The 23,137-nt window shown below is 33.2% G+C and overlaps 1 protein-coding gene across 10 annotated transcripts in view; it reads left to right on the top strand.

The window, feature by feature from the left end:
- PDS5B (PDS5 cohesin associated factor B) overlaps window positions 1-22,963 on the top strand; it is a 179,821-nt gene extending 156,858 nt beyond the window's left edge. For 3 of the 10 annotated variants that reach the window (XM_072795505.1, XM_072795500.1, XM_072795506.1), the window contains exons 26-35: window positions 228-342; window positions 2,502-2,634; window positions 5,468-5,587; window positions 6,755-6,817; window positions 7,407-7,552; window positions 9,725-9,830; window positions 14,514-14,953; window positions 15,045-15,155; window positions 18,384-18,519; window positions 19,947-22,963. In XM_072795505.1, the coding sequence (XP_072651606.1) occupies window positions 228-342; window positions 2,502-2,634; window positions 5,468-5,587; window positions 6,755-6,817; window positions 7,407-7,552; window positions 9,725-9,830; window positions 14,514-14,953; window positions 15,045-15,155; window positions 18,384-18,519; window positions 19,947-19,982 (1,406 nt within the window). In that variant the 3' untranslated portion in view covers window positions 19,983-22,963. Of the gene's footprint in view, window positions 1-227; window positions 343-2,501; window positions 2,635-5,467; window positions 5,588-6,754; window positions 6,818-7,406; window positions 7,553-9,724; window positions 9,831-10,904; window positions 10,981-14,513; window positions 14,954-15,044; window positions 15,156-18,383; window positions 18,520-19,946 lie in introns of those variants that run through there. The other 7 variants (XM_072795504.1, XM_072795503.1, XM_072795502.1 and 4 more) reach the window with 7 other exon arrangements.
- Window positions 22,964-23,137: the final 174 nt, after the last annotated feature.

The following is a 23,137-nucleotide window of genomic DNA, read 5'->3' as shown; positions in this document are numbered from 1 at the left end:
ATTATAGCCTTAGCATATGGTGCATTTAGTAGACATCTCAATATTGGACATGGTGGATGAATAATGAATAAACTTGTTTATGATGTTCCTCAATACTGGATATTTCAGTATAGTTTCCGTCTAGCCATGTTGTGGTAAACTATTGGGGTGCAGGAAATATGACATCAGAGACAGAGTAAGATTTGGTTTTCTAACCTGGATGTTTTATTTTGTTTTATCTTTTTCAGAAAAATTATTGTCTCTTCTACCAGAATATGTTGTTCCATATACAATTCACCTATTGGCACATGACCCAGATTATGTTAAAGTACAGGATATTGAACAACTTAAAGATGTTAAAGAGTAAGACTTTTTTCATCCCATGTTAATGTTTTCTGAAAGTTTTTTCTCTTTGCTGCTGATAATGGAATCTTTATTATAATTAGTTTATTAGATTTCCTAAATTCTTAGGAGTTTAAGGTTCTTTCCTGTATTCTCTTATTTTTTTTTCATACCGTCTCTTCATATTTCATTTCCTATGTGATTTCCAAAACTTAATTTAGCATAATTATTGTACTACTGTTCTATTTCTCTACCTTTCTGGCATTTCTTTTCTGTTGATGCAGTCCATTAAAAGCTTCTGTTCCAGTTCTTGTCTTTTCCCACTTTTTTCTGCAATTCTAGATTTTCATGTGGGTGAATTAATTTTATTCACATAGCACTTTTTCCTTGCAGTAACTATCTTCCTCCGGAGGAAGAGAGAATGGTCTAATCTAATGATGGACCAAGCTGATCATCAGGAACTACCCACTTACTACTTTACTGGCGATTTTCTAGTGCAAGTTTATGACACTTGTAATTCTTCCAAAGATTGTTGTTGAGAGGCCAAAAAACCATCTATGCCTGGGTGTGGAACAGGGAAATATAATGGTATTTAGAAAAGTCTTTGTAACACTAGAATAGTTCTTTAAGTTTGAGACCCTTAGCCCCCTTTGTACTATATAATAAAGGATGATCTTTGTGGTTTTGAATAAATGAATTTATTATACCTTAAGCTTCCTATTAAAGGAAAATAATGGTTTCTTCGTTCATTGAAATATTTTATAGTTAAATATTTGAGGTGCCTCAAGAGAATAAAATCAAATTACTGATAACTTTCTCATGGCAAGGGAAAAGCTGTTACCCTCTTAGCACAGTTTCTGGTTTTGTTGTTTTTTAATTTTTTTAATTTTTTATTTTTTTAAAGATTTTATTTATTTATTCTTGAGAGACAGAGAGAGAGAGAGGCAGAGACACAGGCAGAGGGAGAAGCAGGCTCCATGCAGGGAGCCTGATGTGGGAATCGATCCCAGGTCTCCAGGATCAGGCCCTGGGCCAAAAGCAGGCATTAAACCGCAGAGCCACCTAGGGATACCCCTGTTTTTGGTTTTTTAATAAGCAGTTCTCCCAAAATGAGTTCTGCATTAGTGATTATAACTAATGAAAACTTTAACAACTCCTCTTTCTCAGAGAACTTTGGCTTTTGAAATACATTTATTTTTTCTTCAGAATTTACTAAACATTTTTGGCTTATTTTTATTTTTTTTAATGTTTTTTTAAATTTTTATTTATTTATGATAGAGAGAGAGAGAGAGAGAGAGGCAGAGATATAGGCAGAGGGAGAAGCAGGCTCCATGCACCGGGAGCCCGACGTGGGATTCGATCCCGGGTCTCCAGGATCGCGCCCTGGGCCAAAGGCAGGCGCCAAAGCGCTGCGCCACCCAGGGATCCCTTGGCTTATTTTTAAATTGCCCCAGTCTAGCCATGAGTAATCTCCCCATTCTGTTAGAGAGCCACTTCAGGAGAACTTATCCTATACCTGAGATCCTTAAGGTTATTTTTCCCTTTCTAGAATGATACCTTGCTCCACATTACTCTTGTCTCCCTTGTGCCAAACTCTGTCCTGTTCTGTCCATATAGTAAAGAGACAAAGTACTTTTGGTTTTCTGTTGAATAGAGTTTTATGTAACAACTAATGAATGAAACATCCTTTTAATTTTTCCCTCTTTAAGCAAAGACAGTATGTATATTTGTTAGCCATAACTTTTTCCTCTTTAATTTATTCATAAAGATTCTTAACTATTGAGTGAGATAGTCACTTGAAAACCTTCAATCAGGACTGCATTCAGTCTTAAATTAAGTATTTGAAGCTTCACTTATCCATGGCCCAGTTATTTAGACGATCTTCTCTCCCTGTCATTGCTAGAGTTAGGATCATTTCATTCTCTTCACCATTTAAGTGTTTAACGTGCCTTTTTGGAAACATTAGTGAGATTTTGTGAAGGGGTCTTATAAATTCACACCTATGTTGCTGATAAGTTGTGATATGTATGCATGACATACTTTTTTCCTCTTGATTTATAGTTGGTTTTTCCTTTTTAATTATTTCCATTTGTGGAGTTTATTATATTTAGATTATTGTATCTATATTAAACACCCAGTTTTTTCCACTTCATTTCTTTTTCTCCCCTTCCTCTTTTTAGATGTCTTTGGTTCGTTCTTGAAATATTAATGGCTAAAAATGAAAATAACAGTCATGCATTTATCAGGAAGATGGTAGAAAATATTAAACAAACAAAAGATGCCCAAGGACCAGATGATGCAAAAATGAATGAAGTATGTAATTCTTTTTAAATAATTATGATTCCATGTTGATTTAAGTATTCAAATATGGATATGCTACTTCTGTAGTATGTATAGACATTATCAGTCTTTTGTATTAGTACTTAATAATTACTATTAGTAATTAGAATTACTGATGTAGAATTACTAATAAGGAATTAGTAGTAATGCTGTTACTAGGAAATAATGAAAACATTAGTTTAACTTACACTATTGTACTGAAAACTACATACAGTCATACCTTGTCGTAATGTTCTATGCAGATAATTGCGTTTTTCTTAAGTTGATTTATGGCAACCCTGCACTGAGCAAGTCTAATGGCACCATTTTCCAAAAGCATTTGCTAATTTCGTGTCTCTGTATCACATTTTGGTAATTCCTGCAATATTTCAAACTTTTTAATTGTTGTATGTTATGGTGATCAGTGATCTTTGATGTTACTATGATCTTTGATATAATTGTTTTGGGGTGCCACGAACTGCACCCATACAAGACAATAAACTTAATTGACAGATGTGTGTCCTCTGACTGCTCTACCCACCAGCTGTTTCCCCACCTCTCTACCTCTTCGCGGGCTTCCCTATTCCCTGAGACAATATTGAAATTAGGCCAATTAATAACTCTGTAGTGACCTCTTAAGTGTTCAAGTGAAAGGAAGAGTCATATATCTTTCACTTTTAATCAAAAGCTAGTAATGAAGAAGGTTGGTAAGGATGGCATGTGGAAGCTGAGAGAGGCTGAAAGCTAGATCTCTTGTGCCCAATTGTAAGTCAAGTTGTACATGCGAAGGAAAAGTTTTTAAGGAAATTAAAAGTGCTGCTCCAATGGAAAGCACAAATGATAAGAAAGTGAAATAGCCTTATTTCTGATACAGATTAAGTTTGAGTGGCCTGGATAGGAGATCAAATCAATGATAACATTCCCTTAAGCCAAAGCCTACTCCAGGGCAAGGCCCTGACTCTGTAATTCTGTGAGGGCTGAGAAGTGAAGAAGCGTAGAAGAAAGCAGAAGCTGGCAGAAGGTTGGTTCACGAGGTTTAAGGAAAGAAGCCAGTTCCATAATATACAAAGTACAAGATGAAGCAGCAAGTGCGGATAAAGAAGCTTCAGCAAGTTGCCCAGAAGATCTAGCTGAGGTAATTAATGAAGATGGTTACTCTAAACAGCAGTTTTTCAATGTAGATAAAGCAGCCTTCTATTGGAAGAAGATGCCATTGAATTCAATAGCTAGAGAGGAGAAGTCTGTGCGTTGCTTCAGATTTTCAAAGGACGGACTGACTCTCTTGTTAGGGGCTCATGCAGTTGATGACTTGAAGCTGAAGCCAGTGCTCTTATACCATTCTGAAAATCCTAGGGCCCTTATTAATTATGCTTAATTTACATTGTGTGTTCTATTAATAGAAAAACAAAGCCTGGATAACAGCACATCTGTTTAAAGCATGGTTTACTGAATTTTTAAAGCCTGTAGTTGAGATCTGCTCAGAAAGATTCCTTTCAAAATGTTACTCCTCGTTGATAATGCACCTGTTCATCCAAAAGCTCTGACAGAGATATACAATGAGATTAATGCTTTTTTCAGGCCTCCTAACACAACATCCATTCTGTAATCCATGGGTCAAGGAATAATTTTGATTTTCAAGTCTTAATTTTTTAAGAAATACATTTTATAAGGGTATAGCTGCCATAGATCATGGTTCTTCTGATAAATCTGGGTAAAGTCATTAAAAACCTGGAAAGGATTCTTCATTCTACATCCATTAAGATCAGTTGTGATTCGTGGGAAGGAGTCAAATTGTCAACATGGACTGGAATTTGAGAGAAGTTGATTCCAACACTTCTTGTGAGTGACTTTGAGGGGTTCAAGACTTCCATGGCTGCAGTAACTACAGATGTGGTAGAAATAGGAAGAGAACTGTTCTTAAAAGTAGAGACTAAAGATGTGACCAAATTGCTGTAATTTCATGATAAAACTTTAATGAATTAGGAGTTGCTTGTGATAGATGAGCAAAGAAAGTGGTTTCCTGAGATGGGAACTACTACTCCTTGTAAAGATGCTATGAAGATTGTTAAAATGACAACAGGGGGTTTAGTATATTACACAAATTTAGTTGATAAAACAGCAGCAAATTTTGAAAGGATTGACTCCAATTTTGAAAATTCTTCTGTGGGTAAAATGCTATCAAGTGGCATCACACGCTACAGAGAAATTGTTCATGTAAGGAAGAGTCATTCAGTGCAGCAGACTTCATTATTGTCTTATTTGTTGATAAGCCATCAACAAATATCATATTTGTTGATGAGCCATCAACACTGAGGCAAGACTCTGGACCAGCAAAAAGATCGCAAGTCACTGAAAGCTCAGATGATGGTTAGCATTTTCAGCAATGAAATTTTCTTTAATGAATGAATGAATGAATGAATGAAGGTAGGCTCCATGCCCAGCATGTAGCCCAGTGCAGTACTTGAATTCATGACCCTGAGATTAAGACTTGAGATAAAGAGTTGGATGCTCAGCCACCCAGGCACCCCTGCAATAAAATATTTTTAAATTACTTATAATTACATTGTATGTTGGTTTTTAGACATAATGCAGTTGCACACTCAGTAGATTATAGCATGGTGTAAACATAACTTTTGTGTGCACTGGGAAACCAAAAAGTTCATTTGACTCACTTGGTTACAACATTGTTTTATTGTGGTAATTTAGAGCTGAATCTGCAGTATCTCTGAGGTATGCCTGTACAAAATGCATGTTCTAGAATTACTTCTAATTCACCGAGTCAAGGATGCCAACTTAAGTACCTTATTTTTTTTTAATACTATTGCAGAAACTGTACACTGTGTGTGATGTTGCCATGAATATCATCATGTCAAAGAGCACTACATACAGTTTGGAATCTCCTAAAGACCCAGTACTACCAGCTCGTTTTTTCACCCAACCTGATAAGGTAGTTATTTTAGATTTTGTATAGATTGAAATAAAATGTATTCTCAGCACTAGGTTGTGGAAAGATTAGGAAGGATCAATATCAAAAGCTAATGTACGACTAATGTTATGGAAAACTCACCATGCATCGTACTAATGTGGTTCAAGAGTAGCATATGGGCCAAACCAGAGGACACAAATAAGGGTCAGAGATTAGTTAAGGTGGTCGAGAGTTTGTGATTAGAGTTTTATGCTATTGTGTGATTTGAGGCAAAAATGTGGTCAGAGCATATAGATCTGTCATTATTGGCCATTGATCCAAAATGGGAAAGAGAATGCTGATAGACACAGTCTGAAGTTATAAGCCTTTGATTGAGATTCATAACTGGTATTAAGAAACAAGCAGAGAACAAGCACTGGAACAGGTTTAAGACCCAGGGAACATTATAAGAATGTTCTCAAACCACTTTTACAAAACTCAAGTATTCCATGAGATAATAGGTGTTTTCTGGAATTACTCTTAGAGGTTCATAATGCACCTAAGTCTGTTGGCTGAGAGTATGGAAACTACACTACTGTTTTTGCTTTTGTGTTTGTTTTTAAGCAAAATACCAATTAAAGTCTTACCAACGTGTAGAGATTTATAAAACCCTTGTATGTAGGCTCACTCAGCTAAAAGGGACTGTTTGCTTTTAAGCATTCACCTTGTTGTGATTAAGATGATAGGAATATGTGATTGGTCTCTTCTCTGGAGGTATTGTTACAGATGTGCTTTTAGAGCTCTAACACGTTAGAGTGTGAATATGTTTTTAATACTGGAGTTGGTATAAAATTAGTTTTAGCTTATTATAGTATTTATTTTTGGGGGGTGGGGGGGACAGAGGGAGACGGAAAGAGAATCTTAAGCAGGCTCCATTCCCAGTGCAGAGCCCAATGCAGGGCTCAATGACCTGAGCTGAAATCAAGAGTCATATGCGTAACCGACTGAGCCACCCAGGTGCCCTTTGTTACAATATTTGAAATCAATGCCCAAAATTTTGTGTTTGAACTGATTATTTAAATATATATTTAAATATATATTTTATTATGTACTATAAAACAAAAGCTGATGTATGCTTTGTTGGCTTCAAACCACCTCATGTATAGTGTTTCAGTATTCACTGACTGCAACTTTTTCCCTTGCTTGTAGAATTTCAGTAACACCAAAAATTATCTGCCTCCAGAAATGAAATCGTTTTTCACACCTGGAAAAGTACGTTTTGAATGTCATTCTGATTTTTATGTGATAGTTTATTTTAGTATGTTTATTGACATAATTATGTTATTTCTGTATTTCTTTAAAAATTGATGTATCTTAAGATAGAAAACACAATTATTAGATGTCTTCCACTTACTAGTTAGAAATAATTATGCTTACTATATAGATGCAAGCTGAGATACATAAATTGTAGCTTATAATAAAGCCAAGCCCTACAGAGCTTGATCCTTAAGTATCTTATCCTGTTATATCAAGGTAAAAATCTTAAAGTTAAAAACATCTTAATCTAATTATGTCTTTCCAAAGGAAGAGTGTGGTTATCTGTTTTTATTATTGACTACACATTTTATTCTCACTTTTTATGTAAGCTTCTTCCTTCAGATACCTAAGAAACTTAATTGTTATGCCATCTATTTGGTTTTTCACTCTTTCAAGTAATAGTCTATTCAAGATCCTTACTTTATTTAAGGATGGGCATATTTGTGTGTGTGATTTGTACATAAACACTTTGACAGATATTTATGGTTTTTTACATGTAAATTTCTTTTGGCTTTAATAGAAAGATATGCATTTTTCATTTCAGCCTAAAACAACCAATGTTCTAGGAGCTGTTAATAAGCCACTTTCATCGGCAGGCAAGCAATCTCAGACAAAATCATCACGAATGGAAACTGTAAGCAATGCAAGCAGCAGCTCAAATCCAAGCTCTCCTGGAAGAATAAAAGGGAGGTAAGTACCTAAGAAATGTCATACTTTGCACTTAAGGATTCCAACAAGGCAGTGAGATCTAAAATGTGTAACCCAAAACATTTAATGTCAGTGAATGGAAATCAGTGCATACCTGAACATTCCCATTTAACATTTGTAGCCATTTACAAGTTCCTATTTATTTGCTCTCTTATTTTAGACAGGCTCTCCATCTTAGCCTTTTATATTTTAGCTTGTTGGTATAACCTGTGTTAGTAGACATAAGCTAAATGTTTAGCACTTGTAAAACCGTTATATTATATATCCATACATTGGAATACATAATTGTTAAAGTGATGAGGTATGAGCCAATATGAATTGTTTTCACAACCAATTATTGAATAAAAAAAGACAATTAATAGAATAATATTACAGTATTTTCAAGTTCTTAGAAAGGATTTGTATTCACATTGGCTTTCATATGCATAGAAAGTTTGGGGAAGAGTATACAACATCTTATGGTACTCTAGAATAGGAGGGAGCTCATTTTATACTCTGGTTTGACATTTTTTTCCTGTGTACATGCATAAACTTAAAAAAATTGTTTTAAATTATACTTTCAAATCATGCTCTACAGATTTTTCTTTTTAAGAAAGAAAGGGAAAATAATTCACACTTTCACTAATTTTAGCATAGGGCTTAGTACACCGTTTGTTAGCAAAACCCTGTACAGGGCTTAACTGTACTATCTTTTGTATTGTTCATAACCAATCAATAAAGAAAGGAAATATTCTAAAATGTCTTATCACTTTTCTTGTAATGAATAAATTGTCAGGTGATAAATAATATAGTAGAAATTGAACAAAAATTACATTTATAGGTCTTGTTTTAGACTCCTGTATTAATACATATTAGTGGTTAATACTTAAGTGGCCCTTCACCTATATCATTTGGATATTTTCTAGTGGACGACCTCATATTCAACATGACCAGAATATTTCCACCTCCTAAATAACTGGTTTTTCTTGTCAAATTCCTGGTTATAATAAAAAATGATCTAATTCACCCAGTCATTTAGGCTTAATGCCTCAAAATTGGCTTTGACTTTTCCCCCTTTGCTAAGATATTGCTGAGGAGCCTAGTGATCTAATTTGTACTTTTATTAGATTGCCCTGATTGTTGGTGCAGAATAGAGGAACTAGAATTGAGGTTAAAAAAAAAAAAACAAAAACAAAAACAATTAGGAGTCAGCTAATAGTAATTCAGGGAAGGGATAAAGAGAGAGGAAGATGGTTGATTGTCAAAATTTAGGATTTACTTTGATGGTAGATCCAGATAGGCTTGCTTGATGGATTAGATGTGAATGGTTATGGAAAGGAAATAGTTAAGGATGCATCCTAGGTTTTCTGCTGGAATATTTCTATAGGTGGTGATGCCATTTACTGAGATGTAGAAGTGTCCAAATGACTGTTTTGGCTGTGTTAAAGTTAAGATGCCTATTAGAAATTCAAGTGAGGTGGGCAATTGAGTATGTGAGCCTAGAGCTCAGGGTAGCTTCTGAGCCAGAGATTGAGATTTAGGACTTAACAATGTTTAAATGGTTTTTAAAGCCAGATTAAGGATGTGATCTAGGACAGAAGACATCCTTTATACCAATAAATGAGAGCATGTGCTATTAATTCATTTATTAAGTATTTATTGAATGCTTACTTTATGGCTGGCACTGGTGTAAGTGCTTCATATAAATTGCTAAGTACAATTGACAAAAGATTCATGCTTACATTCTAGCAGGGGAAGTTAGTAGAGAATAAACATAATAACTTTACTATATGTGAAGGTGTTAAGAGTACAGAGAAGAAAAAGTAGAACGGGTATATGGGAGAGATAGGGGAAAGTGCAAATTAAAGTAATATAGGCCAATCCAACTTGATAACAAGAGAAGCTATAATTTACTTTATGTACCCACTCCAAAATATAATTTTTTAAAAAAGACTTAGAAACTAAGTTTGTGATTTTTAAGGTTTCCCTATTATGTTAAATTAAATATGATTCATTGCTTGTTGGTTAGGTGCTAAATATGATAGAATAAAATGGATACTTTTTTTTGAAAGAATGAAACTTTTCCTCATAAAACTGTAAAGCTACACTAGGGAACAGAAAAAACTTTTAAGGTTATTTCATTGTAATAATAATTACAAATGTCTATATTAAAAGGCTTGATAGCTCTGAAATGGATCACAGTGAAAATGAAGATTATACAATGTCTTCACCTTTGCCAGGAAAAAAAAGTGACAAGAGAGACGACTCTGATCTTGTAAGGGTGAGATATTTGGTTTGATTTTATAATAATTATAATAATAATGACAAAAATAATTTTTACACTGAAACCAGTTAATATTACTCCCAAATTCGACATTTGATTTTCTTTTAATGGTTTTAATCACAAATTTTTTATAATTCTCCTCTACCAAGAAATTTAAGCATACTGAATCTCTTGTATTTCTTATCATTCTAATAAGTGATCTCTGTAGATCTTGTAAATCAAACATGCCAGTCCCATACTCAGAACTGCTTGGGGTCTGTTGTTGTTGTTGTTGTTGTTGTTGTTGTTGTTTTTAAAACACAGTAAGTTTAGACTTAGCATTAGAGAGGGGAAGTAGAATGAGGGTCCTTAAAGGTTCCTCCATTTTAGATGACTTCTTGAGCTTTCATTACTAAACAAACTTCTAGTAAGAAAATGCAAATAGTAGGAAATGTTACAGTTTTACCTTCTTAGTTTTTAAATTTTAATAACAATGATAACTTCTATGATAGAAACAATTTATAAGTGTCATTTAAAGACAGATTTAAGTTTTAGTGCAGATACAGAATACAGTTATGTATTCCAAAACAACCTGATAGCCTTAATAATTGAACGCATTTTGACTTCTAGTTTAGTTTTAAACACTTCTTGAATAATCACTAAGGTTCTCTGAATCAAGTTTCTTATCTGTAAAATTTGGCTACTTGGCTGGTAAGGTTTATCAGAATAAATGAATTAGCCTAAGTTAATTGGTGTTGCTGCCATTTTATTATAAAGATCAATATTTTTGATTAATAATTACTATAAAGTAAAAAATGCATTTGAATCTACTCAGTAGAGGTGGAATGTTATTAATAAAAAACTTTGGTTTCGCTGAAATTTTATTGCCCTTCTTGTTTTCCACTGTCCCAACATTACCTATCCCAAAAAGTTGAAATTATTTTTAGTTGTTTTCAAGTTTCTCCAGTACTTTGTTTTGCCAGATTGTTTTTCTTTCCACTTAAAATATTATAATTCTAAAATTCTTACTAAATCCTAACTATACTGTAAATTCTGATTTTTATTGGCTGTTTAAAAATTTTGCCCAAGCAGAGTTAAAAATTGATCGCTTAGCCAGAAAGGAATCCTGTTATCTGGATTTATAGAAGAGAACCTTGAATTGGAAAAGGTATTTATGTCTTCTAGTCCTACTTCTCACTTAATGCAGAAATTCCTTCATTAGCATTTATGAGAGTTGGTTACCACATGCTTGAAAATGCCTTAGGTGGAGAGCTTGTAATTTCTCTCATTTTTTGGAAACATCAGCTAGGCCACCCATACCTACATACTGTCCTGCTCCCTTATCCCACCCACATTCCCCCAAGTTTGGAAAACATGATTGTGATGAACTCTTAATGTTTTTTATCCTATAAATTCTATATTTAGTTCTACCTTTTAGAGCAATGAAGAAGAAAGTCTATATTTCATAGAAAAGTTTTGAAATTCTGAACTTTTGAGATTGATATGTGTAATTACAGTGGAGGCCTTTGGCTGCCTTTTGTATAATATTGCATCCATTTTCAGAAATACTATATGTACTGCATTACTAAATATCAACTGAAATAGCCTCAAAGAGTTAGCATTATGAGACAAAAGTTCAATTTAAAAACTAGTAGATTAGGGACACCTGGGTAGCTCAGCGGTCAAGCGTCTGCCTTTGGCTCAGGGCGTAATCCCCGTCCCTGGATCGAGTCCCACATCAGGCTCCCTGTGAGGAGCCAGCTTCTCCCTCTGCCTGTGTCTTTGCCTCTCTGTCTCTGTCTCTCATAAATAAGTAAAATATTAAAAAAAAAAAACAATAAAGACCAGTAGATTATAGTGAAAGAGTACTGTCTTTGCATATGCTACCACCTTGACATGAAAATTTCACCACAAAGGAATTATTCTCCATATATATTTATATTAATATTTTTAATTTTATGAATAATATATTTTCCCTATTCCTGCTTCTAACCTCAGTTTTATATGTACTCTCTCTGTTCTTAAGACAATGCAGTGCAAAATAAAAAACTAGAGAATACAGTGCTTTAGTAATAAACTAAATTATTTTATAGTATTCTCAAGAAGGCAGACATTACATTTCCTGTTTACCACCAACCTTTTCCAGGGCATAAAGGAATCGAACCACCTTATCACATTTTTGGACATCAAAGTGAATTGTAACATTTAACATTGGAGGTGACAATTTTAAATTTAGTTTTAATTGAATATTTCCCTTATCTTTGGATCTCTGAGTAATGACAATTATTAATTTATGTGCAAAACTCTAAATAAGTTAAAAACCAATCACTTATGGGTCTGTTTTTCCTAGAACATAGGATAAATTTAATGCCAAGATATCTTTTAGTATGATATAGCAGATCAATATACCAAATAAGAATACTAACAAGATAATCTCAAGTCTTGTAAGGAAGACATAAATACAACTTAAAATCCATTCTTGATACATAGGAACTCTTAATAAGCTAATACCAGCAGGATATTTCTTTAACATGCTGAAAGTTTTATCTGTTTAAGTCAATAATCATTGATTCAGTTACTCCTCTTAAGTTATTCTTCTTAAGGCAAAACACTTGAAACATTTTTATTAAAAATCAGCAAAACAAGCAACCTCTCATCATCACTGTTATTTAAGATTATTCTAGAATGTTTGACAAATTTAAGAATACATGAAATAGTCAAAAATACAACGATGGAAAAGAGACAAATTTGTTTTTATTTTTTGTTCTCTTAGAAAAATAAGAGAAGCAATTGAAAAACTAAGAATTTAGCATGGTAGCCATATATGTGGATGTTTTTATGTGTATAACCAGCTTTCCTCTGGTTCTTTTTCTTATCTCAATTATACACTTGGGGGAAAGGAGATTTGCTTCACCACAATAACCACTACAACAACAAAAATAGATAGATCTATCAATCTAAATATAACCTTAAAGAAGAAGTAGGGGGATCCTATAATGGAGAAAATATCCAAATTGAGAAATATACAAGACTTGAAGAGAAAGAAGACATGCCATGTTCTTTAATGTGAAAAACGAGTAAGAAAAGATGACTGTTCTTTCTAAATGAATCTGTATGTATTTATAAAATTCCGGTGGGATTTTAAGTCCATGTAGAAAAACAAATGAATATTAAAAAGAGGAGTAATAATATCAGCCCAGCCAGACACAAATGTATTTATTTATAATTAGTAAAATATTATGCTGCTGTTACAATAGCCCAAAAACATTTTTTAGTTTTAAAACATAATACAAAATAAATGAAGTATTACAAGTGAGTGATTTTTTTTGAAATGATTGGAATACTCTTTGGGGAGATGGAGAGGAAAAACAGTTTAGACCTTCATCTCAAATCCTGTTAAAATACGATAATGTCTAAGTCTACTCAGGCTACCGTAACAAAATACCAGAAACTGGTGGCTTAAAAAACAGAATTTTCTCACCATTCTGAAGGTTGGGAATTCCAAGATCGAAGTTGGCTGATTGCTTCCTGGTTTGCGATGGCCACCTTTTCACTGTGTCTTCACATGGTGGAGAGAGAGACAGAGAGCTGTCTCTGGTGTCTTTCCCATAAGGGACTAATTCTGTTATGAGAGCCCACCCACCCTCCTGATCTCATCTCAACTGAAGTATCTCTCAAAGGCCTTATCTTCAAGTAGCATCACATTGGTGGTGATGTGGAACACAAACAGAACATATGAATTTTGTGGGGACACAATTCAGTCCATAACAAATAGGAAATAAAATTTATGTATATGCAAAGATATAGAAGAATGTAGATTAAAATATTAAGACTCCAGTATGTAAGTAGACAAAGAATATAATACCAATGACATTATTAGGAAGTTTGCAGACAGGAAACAAAATGGCTAATTAAATCAGATAATTTTTGTTGTTTTCTTTACACTGATTTTTAAAAATATAAATTGGCACAAACTTTTGGAAATAAAATTTACATGTACTTAATAATGGGTTTTATACTTGTATGTGTATGGAGAGCTATAAGGGTTCATACTGTTAATTGATTTCTTTTGAGAAGAATAAATTCTCTGAACGTGAATAGGCTTTTATTTTAAACTTGAGTTACTGATTAAATCATTTAAATTGTTTTTGTGTTTTCTTGGTTGTACATGGGAAGAAGAAGCATCTGATTCAGAAGTGTTTTCAAAATTTTTAATAATGAATATGTTTAACTTTTGTATCTTGCAACCTCCATTTATAAAAGTAGTTCTATTATGATGTCTGAGCATGATACATAACATAGTTATTTTATGTCTTATATACTGTGTAGTAAAATTAGAATTACTTAAATTGACTATCAAAGCAGATCCATTATACTTTAGTAAAGTTAGCCATTGTTCTTGCATGGAACTTAATAAATAACTCTTCATTAAAATTTAAAATTTAATAGAATACTAATCTTAGAATGTTTCCATTTAAGGCCCTCTAGCTTAATTAAGTAATGATAAAAATTTATCCTCTTACTCTAGATAGTTTTTTTTAGTTAAAATACAAGTAAGTAGTTATGGTTCTCATATGCTTAAGAACTCAACATTTTATTTAGGCACATTTTTATGACATAAGTGGGTAACATAGTTTTTGTTTTATTTTTCAAAATGCATACTAACAATTTTAAGTTTGAAATTGTGGTTTTTATTCCTAGTCTGAATTGGACAAACCTAGAAGCCGGAAAAAAACACCTGTCACAGATTCAGAAGAGAAATTAGGTATGGATGACCTCACTAAGTTGGTACAGGAACAGAAACCTAAAGGCAGTCAGCGTGGACGGAAGAGAGGCCATACGGCTTCAGAATCAGATGAACAACAGTGGCCTGAGGAAAAGAGGCTCAAAGAAGATATATTAGAAAATGAGGATGAACAGAATAGTCCACCAAAAAAAGGTAAAAGAGGCCGACCACCTAAACCTCTTGGTGGAGGTACACCAAAGGAAGAGCCAACAATGAAAACTTCTAAAAAAGGAGCCAAAAAAAAATCTGGACCTTCAGCACCAGAAGAAGAGGAAGAAGAAGAAAGACAAAGTGGAAACACAGAACAGAAGTCAAAGAGCAAACAGCACCGAACATCAAGGAGAGCACAACAGAGGTGAGTGCGTGTAACTCTAATCTGCATATATTTAGTAACTATGTTTTAAATCATAATTTGATGCTATCCACATTTGGGTCTTCCCCCAAAGCAGAGCAGAATCTCCTGAAACTAGTGCAGTTGAATCCACACAATCCACACCACAGAAAGGACGAGGAAGACCATCAAAAACGCCATCACCATCACAACCAAAAAAAAATGTGTAAGTTGTAAATAATATTAAATTTCAAACCAGTTTCCAATTATTTTGCAAAAGTTCACAAATTTTCAAATATACATAGGGCTGTATTTAAAATCCCATATATTTATTCCTATTATACTAGGTAAGATAAAATTTTTATAAACTTACCTAGGTTATTGATATCCCAACTAATTCTCTGACAATATTTGTACATTTTTACAGGTTTTAGGCAAATCTTTTTAAATGAATACCAAACAGCTTATTATTCCAATAGAGAGTTTATAGTACTTAAAGAAATGAGAAGATATTTTTAAATAATCACATCATACTGACCAGATTGCCTTGTCATTCCATACTACGGTTTTTCCTTAGTGTTCCTCGTCAGCAACTTAAAAAAAATTTTTTTTTACATTTTTATTTTTATTCTTTGCTGTAGGAAAATAACAGGCATTATTTTCTTTTAAATTACATCCACAGAAATTATATGTAGATCTGAAGTTTTTGGTGCTTTGATTTTCTTTTCTAATCAAATTGACACATCCATATCTACATATAAATAGTTTCAGAAAGTTCACACAAACATGTTTATAAGAAGTTACAGCCTAAGATTGTTAAAGTAGCAGGAGCATCAGTCCCTAATCTGTATACTTTGTGTTTTCTCAGTTACTTAAGTAGAACTAGAATAGCATGTCTTCCATTAGTCAGAAATTCTTAAGTTTTTCTGAGAGTAATCCCATTACATAATTACATCAGTGCCTTGGATTTTCAGACTTGCCAGAACACCTTTGCTCAATACTTAAGTTACCTTGGAAGTATTTCCTATTCCTGTATATTGCACAGGAAGAGGAAAAGTGCCTGAGTGTCTAGCTACTTCATGCTCTCTTCCATTTAATTTTTTCCTCAGTAAAAAGTAAAGGTAAGTATATTTTTGTGGTAGCTTTGTGAATGTGTTTGGATTCAGTTACAGAAAATAACTGTTTTTAAACAAATTCTTAAGGAATATTAAATTCTCGCAATTAATTTTATATTGAGGAAATAACAAATATCTTTTAGGCTTATAACTTTAATTTGTTTATATTTGGACATCAAAATCAAGGGCTTAAATGATTATCCTATCGTCTCCTAAAATGACACAAGTCCTCATACAAATATTCTAAACCACACAAGTGTGTCTTTTAAAAATCAGTGCAATAGGGGGTCCCTGGGTGGTGCAGCGGTTTGGCGCCTGCCTTTGGCCCAGGGCGCGATCCTGGAGACCCGGGATCGAATCCCACGTCGGGCTCCCGGTGCATGGAGCCTGCTTCTCCTCTGCCTGTGTCTCTGCCTCTCTCTGTGTGTGTGTGACTATCATAAATTTAAAAAATTTAAAAAAAATCAGTGCAATAAAAGACTCTGTATTCTGTCTTAAAAGTATCTTCCCTTCATGGGGAATGATCCCTTCATATGTTATGATCTGCCTCTCTTGTTTTGACATTAGTGGATTTGAGAAAGATTGTATTTTCTATGTAATTCCTGTGTTTTCTTCTGCTAACTCTGAAAAATTGAATTGAGTAAGAAAAATTACTTGGTTTGAGCATGGATTTAAACAGTACATACTTTAGATTATCTAAGATAAGTGATAAGCTGTATTCTTAATTAAAAAAAAAAAAAGTTAACCTACAGAGAGTAAGGTGATACTTGCCAGAGAGATATGGTAGTGGGAGTATGGGCAAAATGGTTGAAGGGGAGTGGGAGATATGGGCTTCCAATGTGGATGTGGAATAAGTCACAGGAGTAAAGAAAGGCAGACCATAGAGCATATGGTCAATGATATTGTAGTAGCATTGTACAGTGACAGATGGGAACTACACTTGTGTGGAGCATAACATAATGTATAAACAAGTCAAATCACTATGTTATACAGCTGCAACTAATGTAACATTGTGTGTTAGCTGTACTCAAAAACGTTTTTAATTAAAGAATATACATTCAGGAGCCCGTTGGTGGCTCAGTCAATTAAGCATATGTTTGGCTCAAGTCATGATGCTAGAGTCCTGGGATCAAGCCCCTCACTGGGCTCTTGATTCAGCGGGGAATCTGTTTGTTCTTCTGCCCTTCCATCTCCGCTTGTGCTTGTCTTTTGCTTTCCCTCTCTCAAATAAATCTAAAAAAAGAAAGAAAAAAATATACATGCAAATAAAAAATATAGAGAGGGATACATTTGATTAAATGGTATCTATTACATATAATTGATTGCTTCCTGTGTTTCGGAGAGTACTAGGTGCTGGGAGATATAGTTGCACAGAATAGACATGATTCTTGTCCTCATGGAATTTATCATCTAAATGGGCATGTAGTCATTACTTAATCACACATAAATTGGAATCCTAAATTGTGATATGTGCCCTAAGGAAAAAATACAGGGTACTGTAAGAGAACGTAATGGGAGGGCTAGGGAATTGGGAAATTTTCTCTTTGAAAATGACAGTTGATTTCTTGAGGATAGTAGAAGTTAGGCTGATGGGGAACAGGAAGAAGAACACAATTGGAGGGAACATTGGATTTGAAAGTTCCAAAGTAGGAAAAATCTTGGCCAATTCAGTGTTGGCCAAGAGTGTTGAAGGTAGGTAAGAATTTGCCAAATTGTTGTTGTGAGGAATTGGGGAATGGAAAGAGGAATGGATGGGTAGCCAAGGACTGTGTGCAGGGCCTTATATACTATGTTAAGGAGATTTATGGGATTTTTTTCTGTATATAGGGAGTTGTCAAGGAGTAGTGAGTGACATCAGCTGTTTTTACATTTTTAGAGAAGAGGTAAAGAGATGAGAATGGTTTGGATGTGTAGTAGCAGTAGAGGTGAAGAGAAGTGAATAGGATTTGAGATTTCATTGTAAGAATTATGGGGCCAGATAAAGAATGGTACACTATTAAGAAGGACTCTAAATTTTCTGTTTTGGGCAGCTCACTGGATGCAGATGCCTTTTATTGAGTTGGGAAAAATAAAGGGAAGAGCAAACTTTAGTTTATATCTTAAAATCCTTTTTGGTATTGCTCTCAGTTACACGTTTTTGTTACTTGGTCAATGTTTGTAGGTGAAACTCTAGGAATAAACACTAGTTTAGGATTTAGAATAAGAAAAATATTTGTTTTATAAGGTAATAGAGGATACAAATGATAATGAGAATTTATGAAGTATTTAAAGCATTTTCTTTGAGGTAATCTACTATGTAAAGATCAGAATGTTCATTTTATTCATCTGTTTTACTCTAGCCGTGTAGGACGCTCCAAACAAGCAGCTACTAAAGAAAATGATTCAAGTGAAGAAGTAGATGTGTTTCAGGGTAGCTCTCCTGTCGATGATATTCCACAGGAAGAAACAGAGGAAGAGGAAGTTTCTACAGTAAATGTATGTGTTTATTATTAAAGTACTATGTGTAATAGTATAGAATATAGAAATAGAGTTGGTAAATATTTGGTAAGAGATATGTAGCACTTGCTGTTACTTCTAAGTATTTGTTTGCTTTTCTCCATTAATTTGTGGTGGTGTTTCATCTATCAGCTTGGATAATTAGGGAACATCCTTTATGGAATCCTGAGACTCTAACTAAGAATAACAGATGTAGCCTAGTGAAAGGGTAAATATCAAGCTGAAGGCTGAATCTAGAGAAGAACAAGTAGCTGTCTGATATTGATACTTCAGGAATTTAAATTATACCTTGATTTTTAGAGCTCTGTTTTATGTTAAATAGACTGTGGTTTATGTTTCTTAACTTTTGTCATTGAGTTTCACAGTAGAAAGTAGAAATTAACCATATAGGATAAAAATCACACCTTTGAAATGAAATGTATAAAATGGATAACAAACATTCCTTTTACAAAAGTAGGAATGCGATTCTTCCTGAGATAATTTTTTTTTTTTTACGTAAAGAATGGCTTTGTCTGTTAACACAAGAAATACAGTTAACACATTTAAGTAGGGACTATTGATGCTACACTAATGGTGAGTCTTTGGATCAGCAGAGTTAGCCATCTTTGTTTGAGAAACCTCTGTTCTGAGATCTAGTCCCAGAGTTGATTCCTGCCCCTCTGTGCTATTTAACATAATCACTTCTGTCTGCATCAGGATTCATTTATGTAAAAGGGTTAAGACCACAGAAAAATAGGTCAACTGTGTAGTCTCCAATTTGTTGTTGGGTTTGTTTCTTAAAGCGTTTTTTTTTTTTTTAATTGTTTTAAATGTAGAAATAAGACTAAAGAATTCATTGTGATTAATGTCTTCATCCAAAAAACTGCACCATAAATTAATTGAATTAATAAAATCCTATTTTGTTTCTATTCCTCTTAATAGAGGTCTTTTTTGAACTGAAGTTTTATGCTTTTATTAGTACTTGCCAGTAAATTGTAATATGTCTGAATTTAAAAATTATTTCCATGTATTTGATAATTGCTAGGATCCACATTCAATTACTGTTTTCCCAGAATGATAACTGTAAACCTAAGTTCATAAGGATCAAATGTTTTCTTTTATCACAGAAACATTAAGTGAAAAGATACTTGGAATTGTTTTTTTCTTGCTGTTGACATTGATTTCCATTCTTTTTTCTTTAAAATTATAAAATAGAAAAGTAAAAGTTTTCTCTTTTGCTATTGTGGGAAGGGCTGTCTGTGGACATTCAGATAGTATAAGGTCTAAATACGTGATGGTGAGGCAGAAAGGTTTCCAGTGAAGAAAAGCAAAGAAAATCAGGAACAACTAAGAATAATGATTGGTTAAAAAATAATCACTGCTATGTCTAATATTTTAATTAAGCATCTGGTGATTTTTCTTTTAAGGTACGGCGGCGAAGTTCTAAAAGGGAAAGGCGATGAACAAATGTAATTAACTTTTTGTGTGAAAGCTTTGAGAAGAAGCATTTTTTGTCAAGCTTGAGGCTAAGGAAAGCCTTTGATGCACAAAGTGGGACTGCCAGAAAGTGGACAGTTGGAACTTCCTGTGATGACCTCATGTACTTGTGGTCACAGCGCTTTAGCCATACGCTTGGTGATAACATTGACTATGGAGTCTTGTGGAAGTGTGATGTGCGATGGCTATGTAGACATAAACTAAAGAAGAAACCTGTAAATATATCTTTTCTTTTTCTTTCTTTTTCTTTTTTTTATTTTTTAATGTTTCTGACTTCTAAAGTGCTTGTATAGCTTTTATCTGCGGCTTTAAACTGACAGTACCCAACTGTTTATTGGATCTATTGATTTGGAAAGAGTTTGTTAGGATAGATCTTAAGCAGTAATCTGTCAGTGTTTGTATTTGTATTCTCTGCAATTTTACTGTGAAAAAAATATTTTCAACAAATGGTGTCATTTTCTTGATGTCATTGTTTGTTGGAGAGTTAAATGGTCTCTTTCCCTTGTGTATTTTACCTAGTGTTTACTCCTAGGCACCCTTAATCTTCAGAGGTGCTAACTTGTCTGCCATCACACCTGAATGATGCCTCCGATGGGAGGGCACCATGCGAATTGTGAAATAGTCCTGAAGTTTGATTATTTTACACCTCAGTATTGGTCTCAGAATTTTCTGGCCTTTCATGGCAATGAAAATTTTAAGAAAAGAGAGATTTAAAATATTTTAATTTTAAAGAGTGTGTTATAAAATAATGTACTGAATTCTTTATCCCATTTTATCATCATCCCTTTTCAGTTTTTATTAATCTACTGTATCAATAAAATTCTGTAATTTGAATTAGTTTTAATAGTCTAGAATGTTATTGTGTATAGATATTTCCTCTTGAACATTATGTTCAGAAAATGCAAATTATTACACTATAATATAAAATCTGATATATACACATAGAAAAGTTCCAGTTCTCCATAACAGTGTAAAGTTAATCAGAAAGAAAAAATTTTATTGATGCAGTGTGTCTTTATAAAGCTGTTCTTGAAAGCAAGTGTTTTGTATTTTATAGTGAGTTGCATGTTTATGAAAAAGTGCTGAAAATGGGATGTGCTCTTTTCTGTAAATTCATATTTAGTATAGTATATGATAGATTGCCCCATAACATAGTTTTTCATCAAGAGTTTATTATTGTACTTTATTTTGGAGCCAAAAACTTGTTTTTTTTGGTGGGAGGGGGGGAAGCAGGGTGGGAGTGATATATCCAACTATCTGAGCTACTGTAGGTATCACAATCTTATAAATTTTGAATGAAATTCTACTTCGTCGAGATTTGGGGGAAGTGGAAATTTATTTGGATTTAGACCAGTTCTTTTTCTTTCCTTCATCATAATCTGCAAAATCTAGAAACAAATTGCTTAAGTCAGTATCATTTATACAGTTTTATAAACTGTATTTTGAACCAAACATAAAAGTTACTACTTAATGCTTGCCTAAATTCATTTTAGTATTTCAGGTGCTGTTCTTTTGTTTTCTCACAGTTAACATCAGAAAAGAAAATCATATCCTAACTTATTAAATTTATCACATTGACTAACGGAGCATTTTCATATAATACGCCATTATGTTTAAGGTATATTTCCAAAATTGGTTATAATAGATAGGGGATATAATAAAGAAACTACTATTTTGGAAAATGACATTTTACTATTTTCCAATGTATATCACAATTGATGTGATTATTTTTCTTTTAAAGATTTCTTCATGTTTATGAAATGGCCTTTTTTTTTTAAAAAAAATGTTTTTGAATTGTGTCTTAATCTCTCAATATTTAACTATTCTTCATTTCCAACAGTACTGACACCAGTGATTATGGGAGGCTGCTGTATACAAGGCAGCTAATGTTGGACCAAGATACATTGGTTTTTAACCGTTTCATGAGCTCAGTTCTCCCAAACACGCTGTTTGTATCTCAGCAGTACAAAGGCATGTTTTTAAATCTATAAAATAAAGAATAAGGGATAGCTTTGTATTTTTGTCATTGACTAAATTGCACCGGAAATGTTTATGGAAGTATATCTTTAAGACCATTTTATAAAACATAATGAAAAAATGATTGTGGAGGATTTTTATTTGCATGATCATAGTTAACCAAATTTCATTGCACATTAATTCTGTACATCAGTTCACAAAAAATGTTCATTGTAGATTTTGTTTAATGCCAATAAGTCTGTGGTTTTTTACAACTTGTCTGTTCACTTTTTGGGAGGATTCTGATGTAAATTTTCCATTTTTCTGTAGAAAAATAGGTGCAATAATGATCAAAGTTTTGATGTCCTGAATCTTCATTTTAGGGGATTATTTTATTATTATGTTTAAACTTAACACTTCATGTGCTAACATTTGGAGAGCCACATACTATAACTAAAGTAAAATTAAGTATGTATACAACAGTAATTGCTAACAATGGTTAGCAAACTCTTCAGTGATAATGGTCATTTTGAAAATATGTGCTGTATAAAATTAAGAAAATGTTTAACTCACTGTAACAAGTTCCATTATGAAAATCTTATGATTCTTCAGTGAGGTTATCTTGCTGCACTCTGTAGCAAGTTCATTTAATCTACATTATAATAAGATTTCTTGCTGCAGTGCAACAGGAAGCTTTTTTTCAGTGATCTCCACTGTATATGTAAATTACAAATGTGGCTGTAAAACTTGTTCCAGGTATTAAAGGTTAAATTACTTTCTGTATCTTCTTACAACTTGTAAGTTTGATTTTTAAGATTTCCTTTTGCCCACTTGAAGAATGGTCAGGAATTTAAGAATTTGTTTAACTTAGGCATATCTCCCCTACCACATAGTATTATGTCACCATAATGAACAATTGGTATTTAGATAGATAGCCAATTTCAGACACACTTTTGGATTTTCTGTGAAGTTGAATAAACATGAAAGCTAATATGTAATTGTATTATTTTATTTATGTGAATATATATATATATATTTAAATATGTTTAAATGAAGAAAGGCACGTTTAGATCTTTTATTTTGGAGCCTTTGTTGCATGAAAAAGAAAAAAATATTTCCCAGTAACATTCTTAGAAGCTTTTTGTTTAAACTTCTCATGTAAAGT

This window comes from Canis lupus, chromosome 24, assembly GCF_048164855.1.
Source record: "Canis lupus baileyi chromosome 24, mCanLup2.hap1, whole genome shotgun sequence".
In the NCBI taxonomy this organism is placed as follows: domain Eukaryota; kingdom Metazoa; phylum Chordata; class Mammalia; order Carnivora; family Canidae; genus Canis; species Canis lupus.
Note: the sequence above shows the minus strand (reverse complement) of the source record. Positions and strands in the feature narration are given on the sequence as shown.